The sequence below is a fragment of the Hoplias malabaricus genome, chromosome Y, assembly GCF_029633855.1.
Source record: "Hoplias malabaricus isolate fHopMal1 chromosome Y, fHopMal1.hap1, whole genome shotgun sequence".
Taxonomy (NCBI): Eukaryota; Metazoa; Chordata; class Actinopteri; order Characiformes; family Erythrinidae; genus Hoplias; species Hoplias malabaricus.
Window position 1 is genome coordinate 3120015 of NC_089820.1, and position 19677 is coordinate 3139691.

At 37.3% G+C, this 19677-nt stretch overlaps 1 protein-coding gene across 1 annotated transcript; it reads right to left on the reverse strand.

The window, feature by feature from the left end:
• Positions 1-313: 313 nt before the first annotated feature.
• On the reverse strand, positions 314-11825 carry LOC136678903 (steroid receptor RNA activator 1-like). The gene is made up of 5 exons (XM_066657084.1): positions 11711-11825; positions 10704-10826; positions 9061-9296; positions 5948-6056; positions 314-3086 (listed from the first exon to the last, which is right to left on the reverse strand). Exons 1-5 carry the CDS (start codon positions 11733-11735, stop codon positions 2842-2844), a joined length of 738 nt encoding a protein of 245 aa, XP_066513181.1. The 5' UTR covers positions 11736-11825; the 3' UTR covers positions 314-2841.
• Between the last annotated feature and the right edge of the window lie 7852 nt (positions 11826-19677).

Consider the following 19677-nt stretch of genomic DNA (forward strand, 5'->3'; position numbering starts at 1 on the left):
GAAGCATCTCAAGTAAATAAACAAATGTATTAATATAAAAACACAATGAAATAAAATAAAACTTCGTCAGAACTTAACCATAGAGCCTCCAAAGGCGAGGGCGAAAGAGTAGAATTCGTCTAAACCACTTCGTTTGGGTTTTTTCATTGGAAATAACTTACATTTTTGCCAAACAAAAAAAAAAACATTTTTATGCGCTTTATCAATGACCAGAAGGCAAGGCAAGTTTATTTATAGAGCACCTTTCATACAAAAGCAATTCAAAGTGCTTTACAGAAAAGAAAATTTAAGTTAAGTTAAATTAAAAGCCAGAATAAAATCATAAATGTCCAATAAAAACACTTACATAAAAAGAATACATTTATTAAATGATTAAAACAATTTAAAAGTATACAATAAAAGAAAAGAACTGAAGTGCCCTTCCTGAATAAAAGTGCAAAGTATTTTAGACTGAGCTGTAAGCCTGCTCCGACAGGAATGTTTTAAGCCTTGATTTAAAAGTGTCTAAAGTCGGGGCTCTTCTAATATCTTCTAATAAATAACAGTCAACTGGTTCCATTTAAGAGCGGCATAGAAGCTAAACACTGCCTGAAGGGACATTTAAATACAGTTCCAGGGCAGGCAGACCCGAACAACCACGAGATATGCCTAGGTCAATCCTAAACGAATAAAAAAAATATATGGTGGAAATTGAAGGCCAACAACTCCCCCTGGTGACCACAAGTGGTAATACACCTCATAGACCCAGCGTGCTTCACTAGAAATACTGAATGACTAAAACCGTCTGAGGCGGAAAATATTAGGCATCAAGTGAACAGTCAGTTGATGTGTTGAAAGTAGGAAACTGGGCAGATGTAAGAATCTGAGAAATGTGGACGAGGGCCAAACTGTGAAGGTTGTGGTATTTTGGACAGAGAACCTCCAAAACGGCAAGTTTTGTGTGTTTTTTTTTTTTTTCAGCTGTGCTCTGGTTAGTACCTACCAAACTTGGAGGACAACCTGTGAGAACATGCGACAATGATGCACGAGTGAGCTATTATTTTGGCATACACCACATTTCCCCCCAGTATGTCAAATTTACCCCAAAACAAATTAATAAATACTTTATTTTCCAGACATGTGTGGTCTTTGTACTTATTTCCACTCAAAATATTAAGAGAACCATTCATTCACCCATAGACAGCCAATGTTTCCTTTATGCAGCAGTATATAGAAATGTGCTTTGCTAAAGTTACAGTTGGTCTGTTTACAGAAGTTTTTAGTACTTTCTTTCTTTCTAGACACATGGCTGAGATTTAGCAATTCTGAATTCATCTTTAACGAGAAGGTAGCATCTTGGCAAATCATACATTAATTGTCTGTAACTGCGTATCCAGTTCAGGGCTGTGGTGTGTCTGGAGCCTACCTCACTCTGTGCAAGGTGGGAACACACGCTGGAGGGGGGGTGCCAGTCCTTTGCAGGGCATCACACACTCACACATTTACTCACACACTCACAACTATGGACACTTTCGAGTAGCCAGACCACCTACAAACTTGTGGTTTTGGACCGTGGGAGGACACTGGAGCAAATCATACATATTTCAAGTTATTTTATTTACATGATGATAAAAATCTGACATGGTGGGGCATGTATTAAAGCACACAAGCAAGAATAATCTAAAGCACACCCTGTATGCTTCCATTTTTTTTTTAGTATTTTACTTAGAATAAGACTTAGCCATGTAGTCATGCATTTAATTGCACATGTGGACTGGAGATTGATCTATAAATTACATCTGCAGCTTCTCAACCTTGGCTCACAGACAGATATAGGGTGCTTTACGTGTATATTTTAAATTACTGCTTCACATAAGGGCATATAAAACACGCCCAGTAATACTCCATGCAAACAGAATTACCTGGAAAAAGTATGTGATTGCATAGAAATGTATGATTTTGCTAAACCCACTCTTCATTTGGCTGTGAACCAAACTTTAATGTTCAACACTGTTGTGATATGAATCTGTTCTCTATCTGCTGCATCTGTGGTGTGCAGTCATTTATCACAGACAAGAATTTTCAGGTCTGTCCTTGTGTAAATAAATTCAAAACACCCTTGGTACATGTCCACTGGCTCCTACAATAAGTCTAGTCTTTCCTCTCATATTAAGTTATTTCATCATGTGATGCTACAAGGCTGATTAAAGCCAGTGACCACAAGTCTTCAAACTTCGCTGCTAACCCAATACCACTGGTCAGCCAATAGGAGAACACTAACAGTCCAGAGCATTAAGCTCAAAAATGAAAGGGTGAGGGCCGTCCTACTCACCTCTACACAGTGAGTGCAATGATGCGCTAGTAAACTTGGATGGCTGAGGTATCACTGGGGATTGAACCCAACTTCAGGGCTAATGCTTAGACATTTGAGTCCTTGAGGAGCCCATAATAAGACTGTTTTGGACCAACAGGTTGTGGTTGTTTTTACCTAAAGGGAAATGTTTGCTTAATATATATATGCTACAGATGAATGAGGAATGTTTACATTAAAAATGCTGGAGTATTCCTTTAAAGCCGCTATATTTATCATTGACAATGACCTATGGTTAATCAGTTTTTGTGGCCATCTTTAATGTCCCCTGCTGTCCGTGTAATTAGAGATAAAGATGGACTATATATAAATTGCATAAAGCAAAAAGAATAAAACATTTTACTATATTATACCGTATTATTATAGCATTAACAGCACGGTAATATTGGAATATTAATACTCAATTTCCCTCACATGATCACAGTGTGGCTGATGTGATCTGTCTTACAGCAGCTTTGAAAAGAGGAAAAGTCCAAACTTTTAGCCAAACTTTAGTCACTGCAGCTGGTGCTTTGATCCCTCTCTTCTCTCTGGGACAGGTGATCTTCTGTTTGGGCTATATTTTCTAGTGTCTGGGGCAGGTTATCTTCCGTGTGGAGGACGTCTGGGCTTAGGTTTCGGGTTTCTGCAATAAGACGTTTAACCCCCACCATCCAGTGGCTAACTTCATTCACATAATCCACCATCAGGGATCTGTGGATCTCATCAGCTGCATCCCACTCCTTCTTCTTTAGCTCTAAACAAAAAGAAAAAAAAATGTTATAATTGCTATTCATTTTATGTATTTCAGAAAAAAGAGAATTGGATTTAAAATGAAAGACTGGTGAAAAACAAACCAAATACGTATCAGAAACACATGCATACAAATTTATTTATTTGTTTACTTTAAAAATCATGGTTAACCACAACCACAACTTTCTAAAGCTTCGCATATCTAGGTGGTTTAAGGCTTATAGCTGCTGCCGTAAGCCTCTCACCTCTAAAGACGATGCGTTTTAATCAAACTCTGATTAATGCTAAAATCGCATTTATTTAAAAGTGCATTTTATATATTTGTGAAGTCTTGGTCTTGAATTTAAAATCTATTTTTAAAGTGTCGAATCTGCGTTTGTGGATCAGGTCACTCGCCTGTATTCCGGGACGTAGTTTTGTTCGTTTCCTCTCGCGGGATTTTGGATTTTGAGACTTCCCGATTCACGCACAAATGCAGCTTTATCCACAAATGTAGCCAGCACGCGAACAAGCCACCGCTAGGTGGAACTCTTGTTTTTGAAGGTGTGGGGCCCAATATCACACCCCCATTCTGATGAGACTTTTTAACACGCACAAGTATAGAAGCAAATCTGTCTCAACAGACTTTGAAATATTATCACATTTGAATTTGTTGCTTTTGAATTTAAGTCTTCAGATTTCCACCTCTGAATATTTTGCTTTGCAATTATGCATCTGAATATAATTCAAGCTTAAAAAATTCATTCATTCATTATCTGTAACTGCTTAACCAGTTCAGTGTGGGGAAATTTGTCTAAATACACAGGGCATTATCTCTTTATTTTTAAAAATGTGTCAAACATCTGAAAGACTCACTGAAGACACAATATAACAGACTATTGATGTCCTGAAGATGAAGAAATTTTATTGTGGAATTTTTTTTGTAATGGCCCTGTGAACACAGCATGTGATTTGACAGAATGAACTGTGGGTCTACAGTCGTGTGAAAATTAGAACACCCCGTGAAAGCCTTTGTCTTTTTAAACATATTTAAATATTTGACTTTCATTTGAACAGCACTAAGAAATTGACCTTATACAAATAAAACTGAAGAAATTACTTATAAACATAGGTTGTACAATGTAATTGATTTTGGCAGAGAGGATTTGGTAAATTTTTGATGGGTGCAACCCACATACTCAGCTCTACTGCTCCTCCACAAATGCATGTTCCTTACAAATGTGGCACCATTGAAAAAAAGGGAAATTAACAGGCTTTTCAATTGTATAAGATTTAAAGAATCATTGTTACAACAAATAAATAATCTACCAAATATTTATAATAATATTAGAAATAACCAGACATTATTAATATACACACTGACATTCAGTGTTTAAACAAACACAAATTTATAAATTCAGCTCTGCACTTTGGGATATTATATTTGTACTACACCTTGATAATCTGACAATTAAAAAATAAAAATGCCATAGGATATATATACTTCAAAGTTCACGTTTCCACATATTCATCATGTCACTTGCTATATTCACAGGGCCATGACAAAAATTCCGCAATGACATTTCTTCATATTCAGGATATTAATAGTCTGTTTTATTGTGTGAGCCTTTTAGATTATTGACACTTTGAAAATAAGGAGATAATGCCCAATGAATTTAGCCAAATGCACAATTTCCCCACACATTCTATCGTGTCCAATGCTATGTTTATAGGGCAATTATATAAAAATTCCACAGTAAAATTTATTTTTTCAAGTGTTCTTGAAAATTCACAAGTTCAATTCAAGAGCAAGATTAGTTCAGCAGATTAGTTCTGCACCACGCTCCATCTGATATATTTGGTGAAAATGTGAGAGTGCGCGGAAGTAGTCACGTGTGTGAGCCGTAGCCGCAGATTCGAGCAGGTGCAGTCACTGACTTGTGTTTGTGCAAGAGAAATATCACCCCCCAAAATAACTAAAAAAAGATATATATTTCTGAGGTGTGTTACTCGCACTGCACAGATTCATATGTTGGTTTGCGAAAGTGCACATTTTATACAAGTGTGCGAATGTGTTATGAACCATATATACTGCTACAAATGGAGCAAAACTGTGAGCGTATGATATTTTTGTACTTGTGTGTGTAGAACTGGATTTGTGCAGCTGCAGTGAAGAGTTTGTGAAGGTGTAACTGTTAAGTGGTTCTTGAACCGGTTCTGTTGCTGATTCTTGGAACCTTGGTTCTTTCCAGTGAACCTCCTGATCTTATTTTTTTACTGTGACTTCTAATGTACCGCGACCCTGAAATGGAGAAGTGGAGAAGAAAATGATGATGATGATGATGATGACTTCTAATGTACTGATAAACATGTGTGACTATTTTCTACAACTACAAATCTCACTGTCACAAGTGTTCAGGGGTTTTCCACCAAATATACCTCCATAGAAATGCGAAAAGAAATCCGCAAGAGGAAATGGAAAAAATATACATCATGGATAACAGGTGAGTGACTTGATCCAAAAATGCAGATTCCACACGTAATTAATACAATTTAAATTTGAGGATGAGACTTTACAAATATATGCAATGAACTTTTAAACAAATGCAAAATTTTCACATCGAAACATGATTTATCAATGAATGCCAAAAACATGTATCCATGAATTTAATTAATGTACAAATTGAAGACTGGGACACACTTATTTGTGAACAGCGAAACACTTGTGGAATACAATTTACACATTTGTTACGTATTTTGTAACTAATCTCTCTCCGTAAATTTGTCAATAACAAAAATACGCTTATTTGCAGTGTAGTGTTTGTAGCTGTAGTCATAATCATTTATATCTTGACTTAATATGCAGGACAGGACTAAATGACTCACCCTCGGAAAGTCCATTCATTCTACATTTAACTGGAAGGGAAAGTTTCCCACTCTTCCACATCTCCTCAAAAATCTTCAGCCGCCTCTCAACATCATCACAAACCTGTTTCTGTGGGGTTTAAAAAAAAATGGACAGGACTCTAAATATGTTATTAAATTAGCCATAATAAGATGTAAAATATCATATGTCAATCCATTAAAGCTTCACAAACAGCCAAGCCCACTCTATTCCTATCTACATCTACAACATTTCTGCTATCGCATACTGTTTAATATTACACCTCACCACCTGTGTTCATTTATGTTAACTTTTACAGAACATTTATTGCTTTATCTTTTTTAAGAAAAAAAAAAGAACTGGTCACAGTGGCTGTATGTAAATGTGCGAGGGTTATAACATTGCAGTGATGACAAATTCAGTAAGTATTATGAGAGGGGAATAGCTTTCACATCGAGGAATGTTGAAAATTTTATTCAAGCAAAGACACAGTGCCACTGATAGAACAAATGTTCTTATGAGGCATCAAAAGATATTATACAGATAATAGCGCCTACTTCTAGAGACCTTTCAGCCTGCTAAATGTGAGTGAATGACAGAAAGGCAGGCAGACTTTACTTCTAACACCTATTAACACTAGTAGATGACAAGTTGCTTTCATCTGTCCAAGTTCTTTAGGGTGTGTTTGAGGCGGTTCGCACGGTCGTATTGGCGTGTACAAGGTCCAAGCTTCACTGTTCAACAGAGACACAAAACAGTATCTGCTACTTTCTTTTTCTTCAAATTCTCATTGTATATGTGCAAGCATGCCTCATATAAAATGGGAAACAAACAGCAGTTATGAGCATCTCTCCCATGCTGAAAACCACACTGTTGAGAGTAGAAAAGCTAGGGCAATGTCTGTGATCGGGCAGAGGAATTTGTTGAAGCCATTTGCTGAAAATGTCACTTCACAGTGTCATAACTAATTTGCATAAAGTTAAGAAAATCTCTACTTGATTTGTCGCTTCTCGTTCTGTCGCCGTGTCACGTCTACAAATCAGGTTCTCCCATAAGAACTGATTAATCACTTTTCACTCTGTCACCTGCCAGTGTGAATGCATGGTAAAAATAGTTTTGCATTATATGATCCTATAAACACACTTCAGAATCGTCTACAGTACTAATGTGGTTTGCCTGAAAACCTGTTTTGAGGAAATTATGATTAATTCACACTTATAACATACTAACTAGGGGTGGGCGATATAATATTGCTCACGATAATACCAGTATGTTTTTTAATTCATAAGACTTTTTGCCATATTGCGATATTGTGACATAAGCGCGAGCTTTCAAATGCAGGTGAGTGAACGTGACTTGAGCTCAAGCTAGAGCTGGGGAATATATCGGAAATATCATACGATTTTGAAAATATTCATTATATCGAGCATACCAAGGATGCGCAGGTTTCCATCCGGTACATTTAAAACCGCACAAATGTCCCGTGTATTTCTCTCTCGCATAAGCACCCACAGATACACACCACGCTGTCCTGCCATTGTTATTGTTATCGTGCACAAGTCTACCTCTCTGTTAACTGTTAAGTCAACAAAGGACAAAAATTGAAACTGTGGTGAAGCTTTTATTCCAAAAAAAAGAAACAGCGCTGTTAAGACCATGACTTCTTTGAGACATGCTGCTCTCCCTCAGCCGGAGGGCGAGGGCAGACAATCCACGGTCCTAAACAGACAATGCGCTTCTAATTGGTCATCACTTTTATTTAGCCAATCAACAGCCAGACTTAGCTAGCCATCCAAGTCTTGAAGAAACTACATTTATTTTTCCCTCATCACATCTGTGATGTTCAGTTTTAGGGCCACGGCGTTGGAGGGGAAGAGGAAAAAAAAAAAAAAAGATTCAGAGAATAAAGTCAGAATTCTGAGAAACATCTTGGAATAATTGAGTAAAAAAGGTCTATATAATTCAGAGAATATAGTCAGAATATTTAGAGAAACACTGGGTTATTATTTTCTATAATATGTAGACAGACAGTCTCACAGTCTGTGCACCATGGAGTGAGTTGTGAAACAGAATTATTTATTAAACGCATCCACACGACATGACGAATAGCCCCCGTCAGTGCAGTCCCTTAGGCTTTAGTTTATTGTAGAGTCCGAGCCGTGACACGATGGAGCCTCGTGGGCACGCAAGAGTTCCACTCGCTCTGTACCTAGCATTTTCATGATCATTAAATGTATCCTGCGAAACTGCCTTCTTCTGAATAAATGGGTTCATGCACCGATTCAAGGTTTAAACACTAATCACAATCTGGTCCTGATGTGGAAGAGAACTGCGTGTTTATTACTGAAATAGTAATAAACCATAGTATGACTAAAGCAACACTGCATTCCTCAATTACACTGTGTGTCCATTATACATGCAGCGAATTTTTGTTTTTTCAATGCCGTGGCCTTAAAACTGACTGACTTTTAGAATTAAAGTAATTCTTTATATATAAACATCACATTAGACAATTTCATTTAAGATTAAATATTAAATTATTTATATGAACTGTTTGTGAAGACACCATTTGTTTACATTGTTATATATATATATAAAACAACGTAAACAAATTTTGTCTTCACAAACAGTTCATATAAATAATTTAATATTTAATCTTAAATGAAATTGTCTAATATATATATATAAAAAGCAGCAGCTTGGATGTAGGCAGTTTGTTTCTTAATGCAAGATATTCCGTGTCAGGCAGATACACTGGGTTGAGTTTACTTGAAGTGCGCACTGTGTAACAGCACTATCTAGGAAAATTTAAGTATCTAATCGGGACTCTGTATCGGCAGATACTCAATATTAAAAGACTCGAATCTGGATCAGGGGCAAAAAAATTTGATCGGGACATCACTATTTCTTAGACATACAGTTGATAATTACAGTTAGATAATGGAGCATGTTCTTTTTGGTAATAAAAAAAATAAACACTAATACTGACATTATATTTTGTTATGGTTTTCATAATATCTTATTGTATCTTATATTGCCATTTCTTTTAGGCATATCAAGTTTTTGGTCCTATCGCCCAGCCCTAATACTAACAATTAAACACAAATTTTAATACCTTTACAGATTGTCTACATCCAGCGAGTGCCCAGAGAAGTGGTGCCTGAACATCTGCAAAGTTTGGTTCATTCTCTGCCTGCACAGATGTATTTGTCTTTAAGCAACTGGAAGGTGATCCTATTGCTCCACCTGAAGGGATTCTGCTCTTTGGAGGAGGTGGGGTCGATAGACATACAGGAGGTGGCCCTGGATTATTTGGAGAGACTGAAGGAGGAGGCAACCCTGGTCCAGGACCTGCAAACATTGGTATTTGATTACAGCAACAACAATTTTTAAAACATAAAATATTTTAGTAAACTGAATAAATCAGATTAGAACTGAGGATGTCACAAAACCTCAAGCTGTTTTATATGATGTTTGAATCCAGGCAATGTGATCTAAGGATCCTACAACAAATGAGCAGCTCTCTACAAATTGGTGTTTCAGCACCAATCTCTTCTCTGTGTTAGGTAATATATTTAGGTTTATTCAAGTATGATATGATATCACTAAGCATATTTAAAACTTTGCTGTGTCTTGGTTTCTCATTCACGTATTCATTGTCTGTAACCGCTTTTTTCTGTTCGGGGTCCAGTGCGTCCATAGCCTACCTGGAATCATTGGGTACAAGGCAGGAACACACACTGGACAGGGCGCCAGTCCATAACATGGCACCACACACTCACCCAGCCTCTCATACACTTACATCTATGGACTCCTTTTAACAGCCAGGCCACCTATCAGCATGTTACTTTGAACTGATGCTATAAGTGAAGTTATGTAATAACATAAATTTGGGAGTAGGACCACGCCCGAACTCCTCCTCTCAGCCCTATATATACCCCGCAAATTCACGCCGTTTCCGCGTCGGACAAACTCGCCTCATTTAGTTCAGGAGATGGATCTCGACTCGACTGCTTCACGACGACAGCTCGCTCCTCCGCGCTGGGTCATTCCTGCTGATCCCCGTATTCAGAGCCGTGTTTGGCCTTTATCAAGCCCACTGAGCCTCCTGTTTTAAACTCGCTCCCGCCTCCACCCCGTCTCCACCCTTTTCTCATATTCATTTATCTAACGGGGGGTCTGGCTTCATATGCATTAATAAGCCGCCCTGAACTCTTCCCTGTTTCAGCCTCTACGGGCATGGTCCGTACTAGCAAATATTACTTAATACTATTAGTTACAAACCTATAAACTTCTACAGAGAACAAACAAACAAAACCATTTGCGAAATCCCCAGCCCCCTCACACAAACTTAACTGGTGTAGAGTATTTGTTTTGTAACATTTGCATTGGAGGACAAACCTGAAACATAAAAACACTTCCATTTCTAGTTCCTGTGGTAGTAACGTTAAGAAGAAATTTAAGGTATTTTCCCAAACAGGGATTAAGACTAATCCTGGACAACACAGCATTTTGATTCGTGATTTTCCATTGAAAGGAGGATACAATCCAGGACTAGGCTTAATTCCTGGGAAACCAACCCAAAATGTCTTGGCTGATCAATCATTTTGGGAGTAAGGGAGGAACTGTGTAAATATTACATTTTCTAACACCTGTAGGACATGTACTGCCCATAAATACACAAAATAAGTTAAGATACCTGCACAAATCAGCAAGCGCCTAATCCCACTAACCATGTTACATAATCTAGCCACTTACTTTGGCCTACGAGCTGAGGTGGGGGCACCCTCTTGTTGAGAATATTTCGTTTTGTTCCTCCAGCACTTGTCTGCAGGCCGTAAGAAAACTGTGGTGGGTCATTCCAACCCCGCTCCTGATTTCCTAAACAAGATAAAACAAAGTACAGAAAGTTCATTTTCTAAAAGGTTTTTCGCTAACTACTGATTAGGTTTGTAATGTGTGGTAAACCACTTTAATGCATTTCATGCTTCAGTAACGACACTGATATTGCTGAAGTTTTTCGAGACACAGCCAATCACGATTATTTTGCTTGCAAATAGGAAATGTTTATAAATGTATGGTGTTAGAACTTTTATTTTGGTTTTGTCAGTAAAAATGGATCTATATTGTTTTATGATAACATGTATTATTAATCTCATGAATGCTGTAGGCTGTATGAGGTCCTAACATTTAGGAACCATCAGGAACCTAGGAAAACACTCTTCTATGAAACCAGGGGCCTGGCTCTCAATTTTATGAAATTGCAGTTAGTTTGTGAAAAATATTTATTACTAAAACTTGATTTTAACATTGCAATTTACACCTATTAATAACTTGTATCTCTTAAACGTCTGCACTATGCTTCCTGTTTTAACTTATTGATTAAGTTGTCAGGAGAAGCAACACATTTACATATTTACACTCATTAGCCAATAGCAGCTCCTCTCGAACAGTTTCAGGTGTTCTTCATGGGGCACCTCCGGAGATAGAATAGAAAGTGAAACTGTTCTAATAAATGTCTTAAATTTATGCTCGATATGGCAAAATATCTTGTTATTCAGAGTGTGTAAACGAAGGTTAAGAACAGAAAACGTGGAGAGCCTGTTCCTCTGCCCCCGTAGCTGAGTTTAAAGAGTCCACTTTTCAGGAACCTTAGTGGGACAGTGTGACGTGGCCGAGGGCAGTCTCTCCAAACCTAACAGGCTCACGCGCTAATTCACAGACTCCCTGTCTCTGTCCGTGACATACTGACTACACGTCTTTACCTGGTTTAATGTAAAAGTCGTCCATTGAAAATGATCCTGCTCCAGATCAGCACAGGGACTCGGGGCGAGACGCCAACACAACATCCACAAATATCTGGACACTCAACAAAACCGGTGTCGCATTTCAAAATAAAGGTCCTTCTTGGAATGTTTTTTTTAATAAAACAAAGCTGTAATAAAAATAGACTTTTTTATTGTTGTTTTACGTCCTCGTTCATGTAAGGTAGAATTCGTCGTGCCTTTTAATTTAAAATACAATAATTCCTGCTTCTTTTAAAAAATATCTAATCAATATAATCATACATAAAAACTTTTACTCATGTGTTTACGTCAGAGCACGAGAGTAGGGTAAACTATATTAACCAATTATATCACTATTTAAAAACGCTCACATATCCAATCACATCTTATTGGATAAATCATTCATTCATTCATTTTCATACAGTTTTGGTGAGACCAAGGCCCACCTGATGACAGTGGATGGGGCATCACAGGGCATCAAACACAAACACACACACAAGCACACGGACACTTTTGAATAACCAATCCATCTACAGTGTGTGTTTTTCAAACTCCTTAGAGACAGTCTCATGAACCCATAACTGCAGGACCCTGGAGCTGTGTGACAGAGACATGACCTGTTGCGCAACCTGGATAAAATCACGCCCAGCCCATATAACTTCCTGCCCAAACGTCCTGTTTTGCTCAGATATCTGTCACATGAAAGAATAAAATGAATTCAAATTTTCATTTTTTCCATTTTCTATTTCTCTTTCTTAGTTGCTATCTGTCTATTTCTTTCTATCTTTCTTTTCTGGGGTATGTATTTGTCTGTGTCTATTTATTACAACTACTACCATTTATTTTGATATGAAATCATTATCTTTAATACTTTGAAGGAGATTTGTTTTATTGCTATGACAAATAGAAATAAATTAGTTCTGTTTTATTTAGTATCCCTGTACTGTGTGTCATTAAAATAAATAAATAAATAAATAAAAACCATCATTCTTGGACGAACACTACTTCCCGTGAGTACATGTGTCAGAACTGCTGCTAAAACAGGTTGACATATTCTGATGTGTGGGTTTCTTAGACATCACAGTACACAAAATACAGCAAGTACTTATATGAAACTTGCAGAAGAACCTTTTGTAATTTAGGGTGTGTTGCATCCCTGTTTCCTGAGTGGATTTTGTTTATAATTGCAAATGTGCTCACATTCAAGGAGAACACAAACAGAACTGGGCCAGGGCTTGGTGTTAGAAATATATTCTACATAATGGAATTAGATTTGAGTAAAAATAACAAGTGTAAGTTTAAAGTATCAAATGGAAAATATATATAATTCAAAACTAAATAAATAAAACTTGAAACTAGGGACTAGCATTCCCTAAATCAAATGCTCCATGCACTACAATCCGGTGGTCAATGCCAATATTTAGCAATATATCTGTTCTTCCATTCATTAACTTTCAGTGCTTTACAGAGCCACACACCCAATTAACTCAGGTTACCAGCCGAAGAACCCTGACCACATATTTTGAGCGACAAACCTGACCCCACATCTCTGACTTTTGTGGTGTAAACAGTTATATAAATATATAAGCCCTGGAGAGGAAATGGGGAAATCCACACAATTTTAAAATCTACAATTATAATAGAATAAGATACAGTTAAGTTCTCTAATTAAAGGTACAAATATGTACCCTTGAGAGTACCATCACAGTGACTGAGTGTCACAGTGAGTGTAGTTTGGCAGATATTTTTTGACTAACAAATCTTAAATTGGGGTGGCACGGTGGCGCAGCAGGTAGTGTCGCAGTCACACAGCTCCAGGGGCCTGGAGGTTGTGGGTTCGATTCCCGCTCCGGGTGACTGTATGTGAGGAGTTGGTGTGTTCTCCCCGTGTCCGCGTGGGTTTCCTCCGGGTGCTCCGGTTTCCTCCCACAGTCCAAAAACACACTTTGCAGGTGGATTGGCGACTCGAAAGTGTGAGTGTGTGAGTGAATGTGTGTGTGTCTGTGTTGCCCTGTGAAGGACTGGCGTCCCCTCCAGGGTGTATTCCCGCCTTGCGCCCAATGATTCCAGGTAGGCTCTGGACCCCCCGCGACCCTAAAATTGGATAAGCGGTTACAGATAATGGATGGATGGAAATCTTAAATTGTGAAGCTTTATGCTACATCTTATTTAATAATTTAAGAAAGTGCAGAAAATTCAGATTTCCCTGCATCTACAAGGCTATATATAATTTATGTTTCAGCTTAGTGTCCAATTATGTCCACAGTATATTTTGAAATTTGTTAAGATAAAAAGTGGGGAGAAATTAAAATTTTAGATTTGAAAATATAGCCTACAGCAATGTTTTTGGCAAACTACAGTACAGCACGATTATACATTTCCCTGCCCTCACACACACACACACACACACGCACACCCACACACCACACAATTACAACTGTCTATTTTGAATCATTAACAGAAATTAGACCAGATTCACTATATAGATTTTAATGGCCCTTTGTAATATTGAGAGTATTGCTGTGCATTATTCTTTCTGATTGAGTAAAACAATTTTGCAAATGATGATGGCTCATCAACTTTTGAAAATGTCTCAGAAATGTGGGTCAGGAGGATTTAACACTGTGTTGTGTCACCATTCCTTTCAATAACACCTATTTATCCTTTGGGGACTGAAGGCACCAAATGATCAAATTTAAAAAATGATTTCTTTGCCCTTCTTCCATCATACAAGTCTTGACTTGCACAACTGTACAGAGCCTTCAGTCATAATATGCCCCGTATATTCAATGAGAGAGACTGCAGTCATGAGAGAGCAGAAATCGATGTCTAGCACCTGCTTTCTCTGATTACATAACTATGTCACTGTAACATGTGCAAAGTATCACTTGTCAGGGACTCATTAAAATTATGTATCATATGTGGCTTAAAAAGTATACATATCTTTCAGTTCTAATGGTGTGTTCCCAGAAGTTACATAATCTGTGAGAATTAATAAATTGGCATATTATAAAAGGTTCTGGCTTGTGAACTAATTACTATCTTAATGGTCCTTGCCTTGATTTTCACTGGGAGTATTATATACATTTCTTATCTAAAACTTCAGAAACTGAGACATATATGTTTCCAGTGTACAAATGTTCATTTAACAAGAGCTTGAGATCAGAAAAGTCAGTGGAATTTCTGGATACCACTGCCTTTTGCAGTGCGTGTTCATAAACTGCTGGTTAACATATTTTAAGTGGTGAGCCTTATTTCATCATTTTTCATAAAGGACAAAGCTTTTTTCGTGGCTGATTTTATACGCAAACATGATAGCATCAAGTAGATTTATAGTGTGACTGAATCTGACCATCGTTCCGTTTGATTCTCAGCAAAATCATATCAGTCTAAGATCATGTCATGAACCAACTCAAATCTCAAAGATAAAGCTTCTGTGTACCACAATCTGTTTCCTGACCTTCTTCTCCCTTTGGTCTGGATCTTTTTTGTGAACATGTGTGACTGAATTCTTGACTTTCAGTCATTTTACATTTTTTTTTTTTTTTATCAGGATTGTTGTATGTGGTGTTAGGAATGAGGAAAAAGATTTTAAGCCAAATTTCGCTTGGTCTCCAGCATCCATGGCAGCTTAGTTAAATGCTGACTTAAATTACTCCTGCCTTCTAACATTTTTTGGGCCACTTTTGACACCTGGTTCTGGGTGAACATGCACTTATTTGATAACCCTGTTTTTCATTAAATGATTAAGTTGCTGTGATTTGTTTCTGGGGCTGGTGTCTTTCCAGTTATTCATTCATTCATTCATTATCTGTAACCGCTTATCCAGTTCAGGGTCGTGGGCTGATACACTTGAATTAAATTAAATTATTTTGTCGGGAGTTCGTGGAAATATTCCTTAACCAAGGGTTTGGTGGTTTGGTGTCTCATACATTTATTAAAACATATCTGTTTGAAGATGTATCATTCATTCATTCATTATCTGTAACCACTTATCCAGTTCAGGGTCGCGGTGGGTTCAGAGCCTACCTGAAATCATTGGACGCAAGGTAGGAATACACCCTGGAGGGCGTCAGTCCTTCACAGGGCAACGCACACACACACACACACACACACACATTCACTCACACCTACGGACACTTTTGAGTCGCCAATCCACCTACCAACATGTGTTTTCGGACTGTGGGGGCTCTGGACCCACCGTGACCCTGAGCTCAATAAGCGGGTACAGACAATGAATGTATGAATGAATGTGGTCATTATATAAAGCTATTACGTAATACAGATCTAGTTGAGATGTGAACGCGATCAAATTTCTTCACAGTGATGTTGTTAGGAATCAGAGGTTGCAATGCCCAGAAGACAGTGTTGCTGTTTAATTTAAAATTTAATATGACACAGATAACATTTTTCACACCATAACCATTTATTTATACAGAAATGTTGAAAAAAAAATGTAAAGCACTATTTGGAAGAATAAAATTATTATATATTTTTGCAGAAATGTGATGGGACTTAAAATATCAAATAGCTCTGAAAATAAGAAGCATAAAGCTGCCCTAAGGTCAAACATGAGAGATTTCCCAGGGAAAATTTTTTGTGCTTTAATGGAAAAAAAATGTGGGTGGCCCTGATGAGGAACAAGTACTTCAACTTAAGATAAGGCCAAGATTTAATGGTCTGACAAATTTAAAATGGGACAAGCAGAGATATATTTTGTAAGCATTTTCTGTTATCCATAATGATATTTATTCATATCCCATAAGGGTATTTATTTGTAAATGACACCTTGTTGAAATAGGAATTTTGCTATTTGATATATTAAGCCTAGTAACCAAGCAAACCACCACCAAGATTTGTCAGTTATGGTAGGTATAATAAGTCGCTCTGGTGCTAGATACTGTTATACAAACGTTTTTAGACAAATGGTAGACTTATTTACAAGCAATGTTTCAGTGAGCAGCAGTAGAAGCTTTTGTGAAATATGGCTGCCACATTATTTATATTTTAATTGCAACACTCACTTGTATTTCAGAGCATCCACCGATATTCAGTGGGAAAAAAATCTTTGTACATTTTACCACAGGAAGCCAGTAATGTTTATGCTGGATTCGTACTAGATAAGAAATATTTTTTTGACTGTCACCGCTGTTCTAAGAACAGCTGTCCCACCAGAATTATCCAGCCTTAAATGACAGTATTTTCCAATCTTTCAAAACAGATGAGTACAGAAATGTATTGCTGACGTATGATAAAAAAAATCCTCAATATGTCATTATGATGAGATCTTATGTCATAATTATGAGCCACACATGTAACATATTTGTTATCCAAGTATATATCCAAAAGAATCCAAAAGAATATATATATTTTTTTTATTAATATATAATTTTTTAATTTATTTTATTTTTTTATTTTGGGTTTCAGGCTTTGAATATCTGCAGTAAAAAGTACTTATAAGCACTAACAAATGAGGGAAGTTTGGTATTCCTAGGTCATTGTTTTAGTACATGAAGCCACATTTGGTTTTGGATGTTTTTAGAATATCTCTGTGTGCATAAATCTATTTAAAATCCATAGGATCTGAACACGTCCATAGAAACTGTCATCCTACCAGTCATGGTCATGTCAGTATTATGGTCTTCCAAACACAAACACACTTGTGATTAAAAATGTTGAATACAGGACAAATCAGTCTTATCTGAAAATCCTAGCAATTTTGCATGTTACCACTTAGGGATGTAGTCTATTATTACAAATCGGGTCTTCTTTTCATTCGGGCTGACGCTGTAATGAAGGATTTTTGATTTACATTGTTGCATAAAATAAGTGCAAAATATCTTAACCACACAATAACAGAAGAAACCATGCAGTCCTTCTGGTTCACTGCATCACGTAAAACTGCCACGTACAACTTCCTTTTCTAAAACCGCCTCTTTAAAACGGGAAGTTTTATGCTGTAAACAAAATTTGCTGATTCAGTGAGTAATGAGGCAATGAGTACCATTCTAGAACATTTCTAACAATATCTTCTAAATATCTAGGATAAGTTAAAGAAAATTACTCTTCTACTATATTTACTTCTAACAGGGGCTAAGGAGAAAAAACTTTCTATATAAATTATTAAAATAATATGTACATTATTTGTATGTGAAAACATTAAAAGAGTGTTTATATGAGCTTTGTCTAGACTTCTTCATATACCAGTTTGTCCTTTCATATTCAATTGAGATTTCAAATCAGAAAAAGAAAGAACAATTCAATATGCCATTAATTGGTCCAAACAGATATTAAAAAATGAATAACCAAGATTATTTGATTTTCATTTCATACTCCAAATCCATATAATGTTAAGAAAAACAATATTTGTTTTTTTCTATGAAATCAAAGCATACATTCGCAAAGAATAAGAAAAAAAGAATATATAAAGAATAAGAACCTGAAAATGGTCTGTCTTTTCTTAAACCCAAGTTTAACACCGTCGTCAAGGCAACTTAAGGCGTGTATCAGTGGCGATTGCTCTAAGACTGCAAGGGAAGCTCAGCTTCCCCTAAAATGTCAAAAAATAAGTGATCAAATATATACTGTTGTGTGTACATGTCATTGAATAAATATGCACTACAACGCGCTCAACTTTTGTTCAGAATCAGCTTCTTATCACTGGTAAAGACACGGCTTTCCTCTCAATCATTCCCGCAGCTTCACAGTGCTTTAAACAGTGAGAACGCTGATCGTCCACAGAGTTCAATAGCGAAGCAGCGAAGTGCAGCGAAACGAGACGAGTCATTGGATAAATGCTGGGCTTTGTCCCGCCCATCGGACGCTCAGCGTCTCTGGGGGTCTATGGGGCAGTGGGCTGGCCTCGGCTGGCCCGGATGCTCAGCTTCTGCATGATGATTGGATGATCTGTCTGAAGCTGAATCCCTTTTTGATTGACAGCGAAATGAGCGAATCAGCGATCCTTTGGTGTAAAGATTCGTGGGAGCATTACATTTTCATTCTGTTCTGAGTTGAACAGATTTTCTTTGTTAAAAAAGACTAGTGACAAATCGAGCTTCTATTTCTGGTGGTTTTTTTGTAGCTGGTTGTGTTTGGAGACTGACTTCTATCACTCTTTCTGACTTCTATCTCAGTTTCTGTCCAGCGGGTGCTGCTGAGCCCCTCCACCGTCACAAAGCACTCACAGGCGGACACACTTCACATGGGCCAAGGCCGTTTAAGCAGCCTAGCTCTGCTGGCCATTGAGAGGACACTAGTCAAGTCCCTGGAAAAGACGCCTTGTTGGTATGACAGGGTCACAGATCATTTTCTTTAAAAGGAACGGAGGGTAGAATTTACGTATAAATAAACCGACACATTTTATGATGTAGGCTGAAATTGAGCTTCCCCTCCTTGAAAGACCAGCATCCGCCTCTGGCGTATATATATATATATATATTTAGAATATACCCTTCCCTACAGAGGTAAAAGTGATTATATCTTGGATACCCCCAGATTTCATAATCAATAAAAATATCAATGTTTATTAGCTAATACATTTTCCTTCTTCCAGGTTATAATTCTCCCTTCCTTCTATGGAGAATGGACTCAACCAGGTAAGTAGCACTCAGCGTCTAGAGCTAGTACCCATCTGCAGGTGAGTATCCGTAAGTACAGGTAAGTATATACAATGGTTTATATTGGTGATGTGTAAGAGGTACTGTACGTCATCACACTCTTGTAAGTTTACTGTTTTTAGAGCTGTTAGTTAGCATAGCTTTAGAACCACACACTGAAGCAATTGAAAGCATAGTAAGAGACATTTCTGTGGCTATTTCCCATTGTTATAAAGGGGCTTCCCCAGAGGTGATTAACTGTGGTCAAGTTTTGGAAATTGATGGTCACTTTTAGTTTTAAAACACTTTAGGCAAAACACACATCACTTATTTCATATATTTACATATATT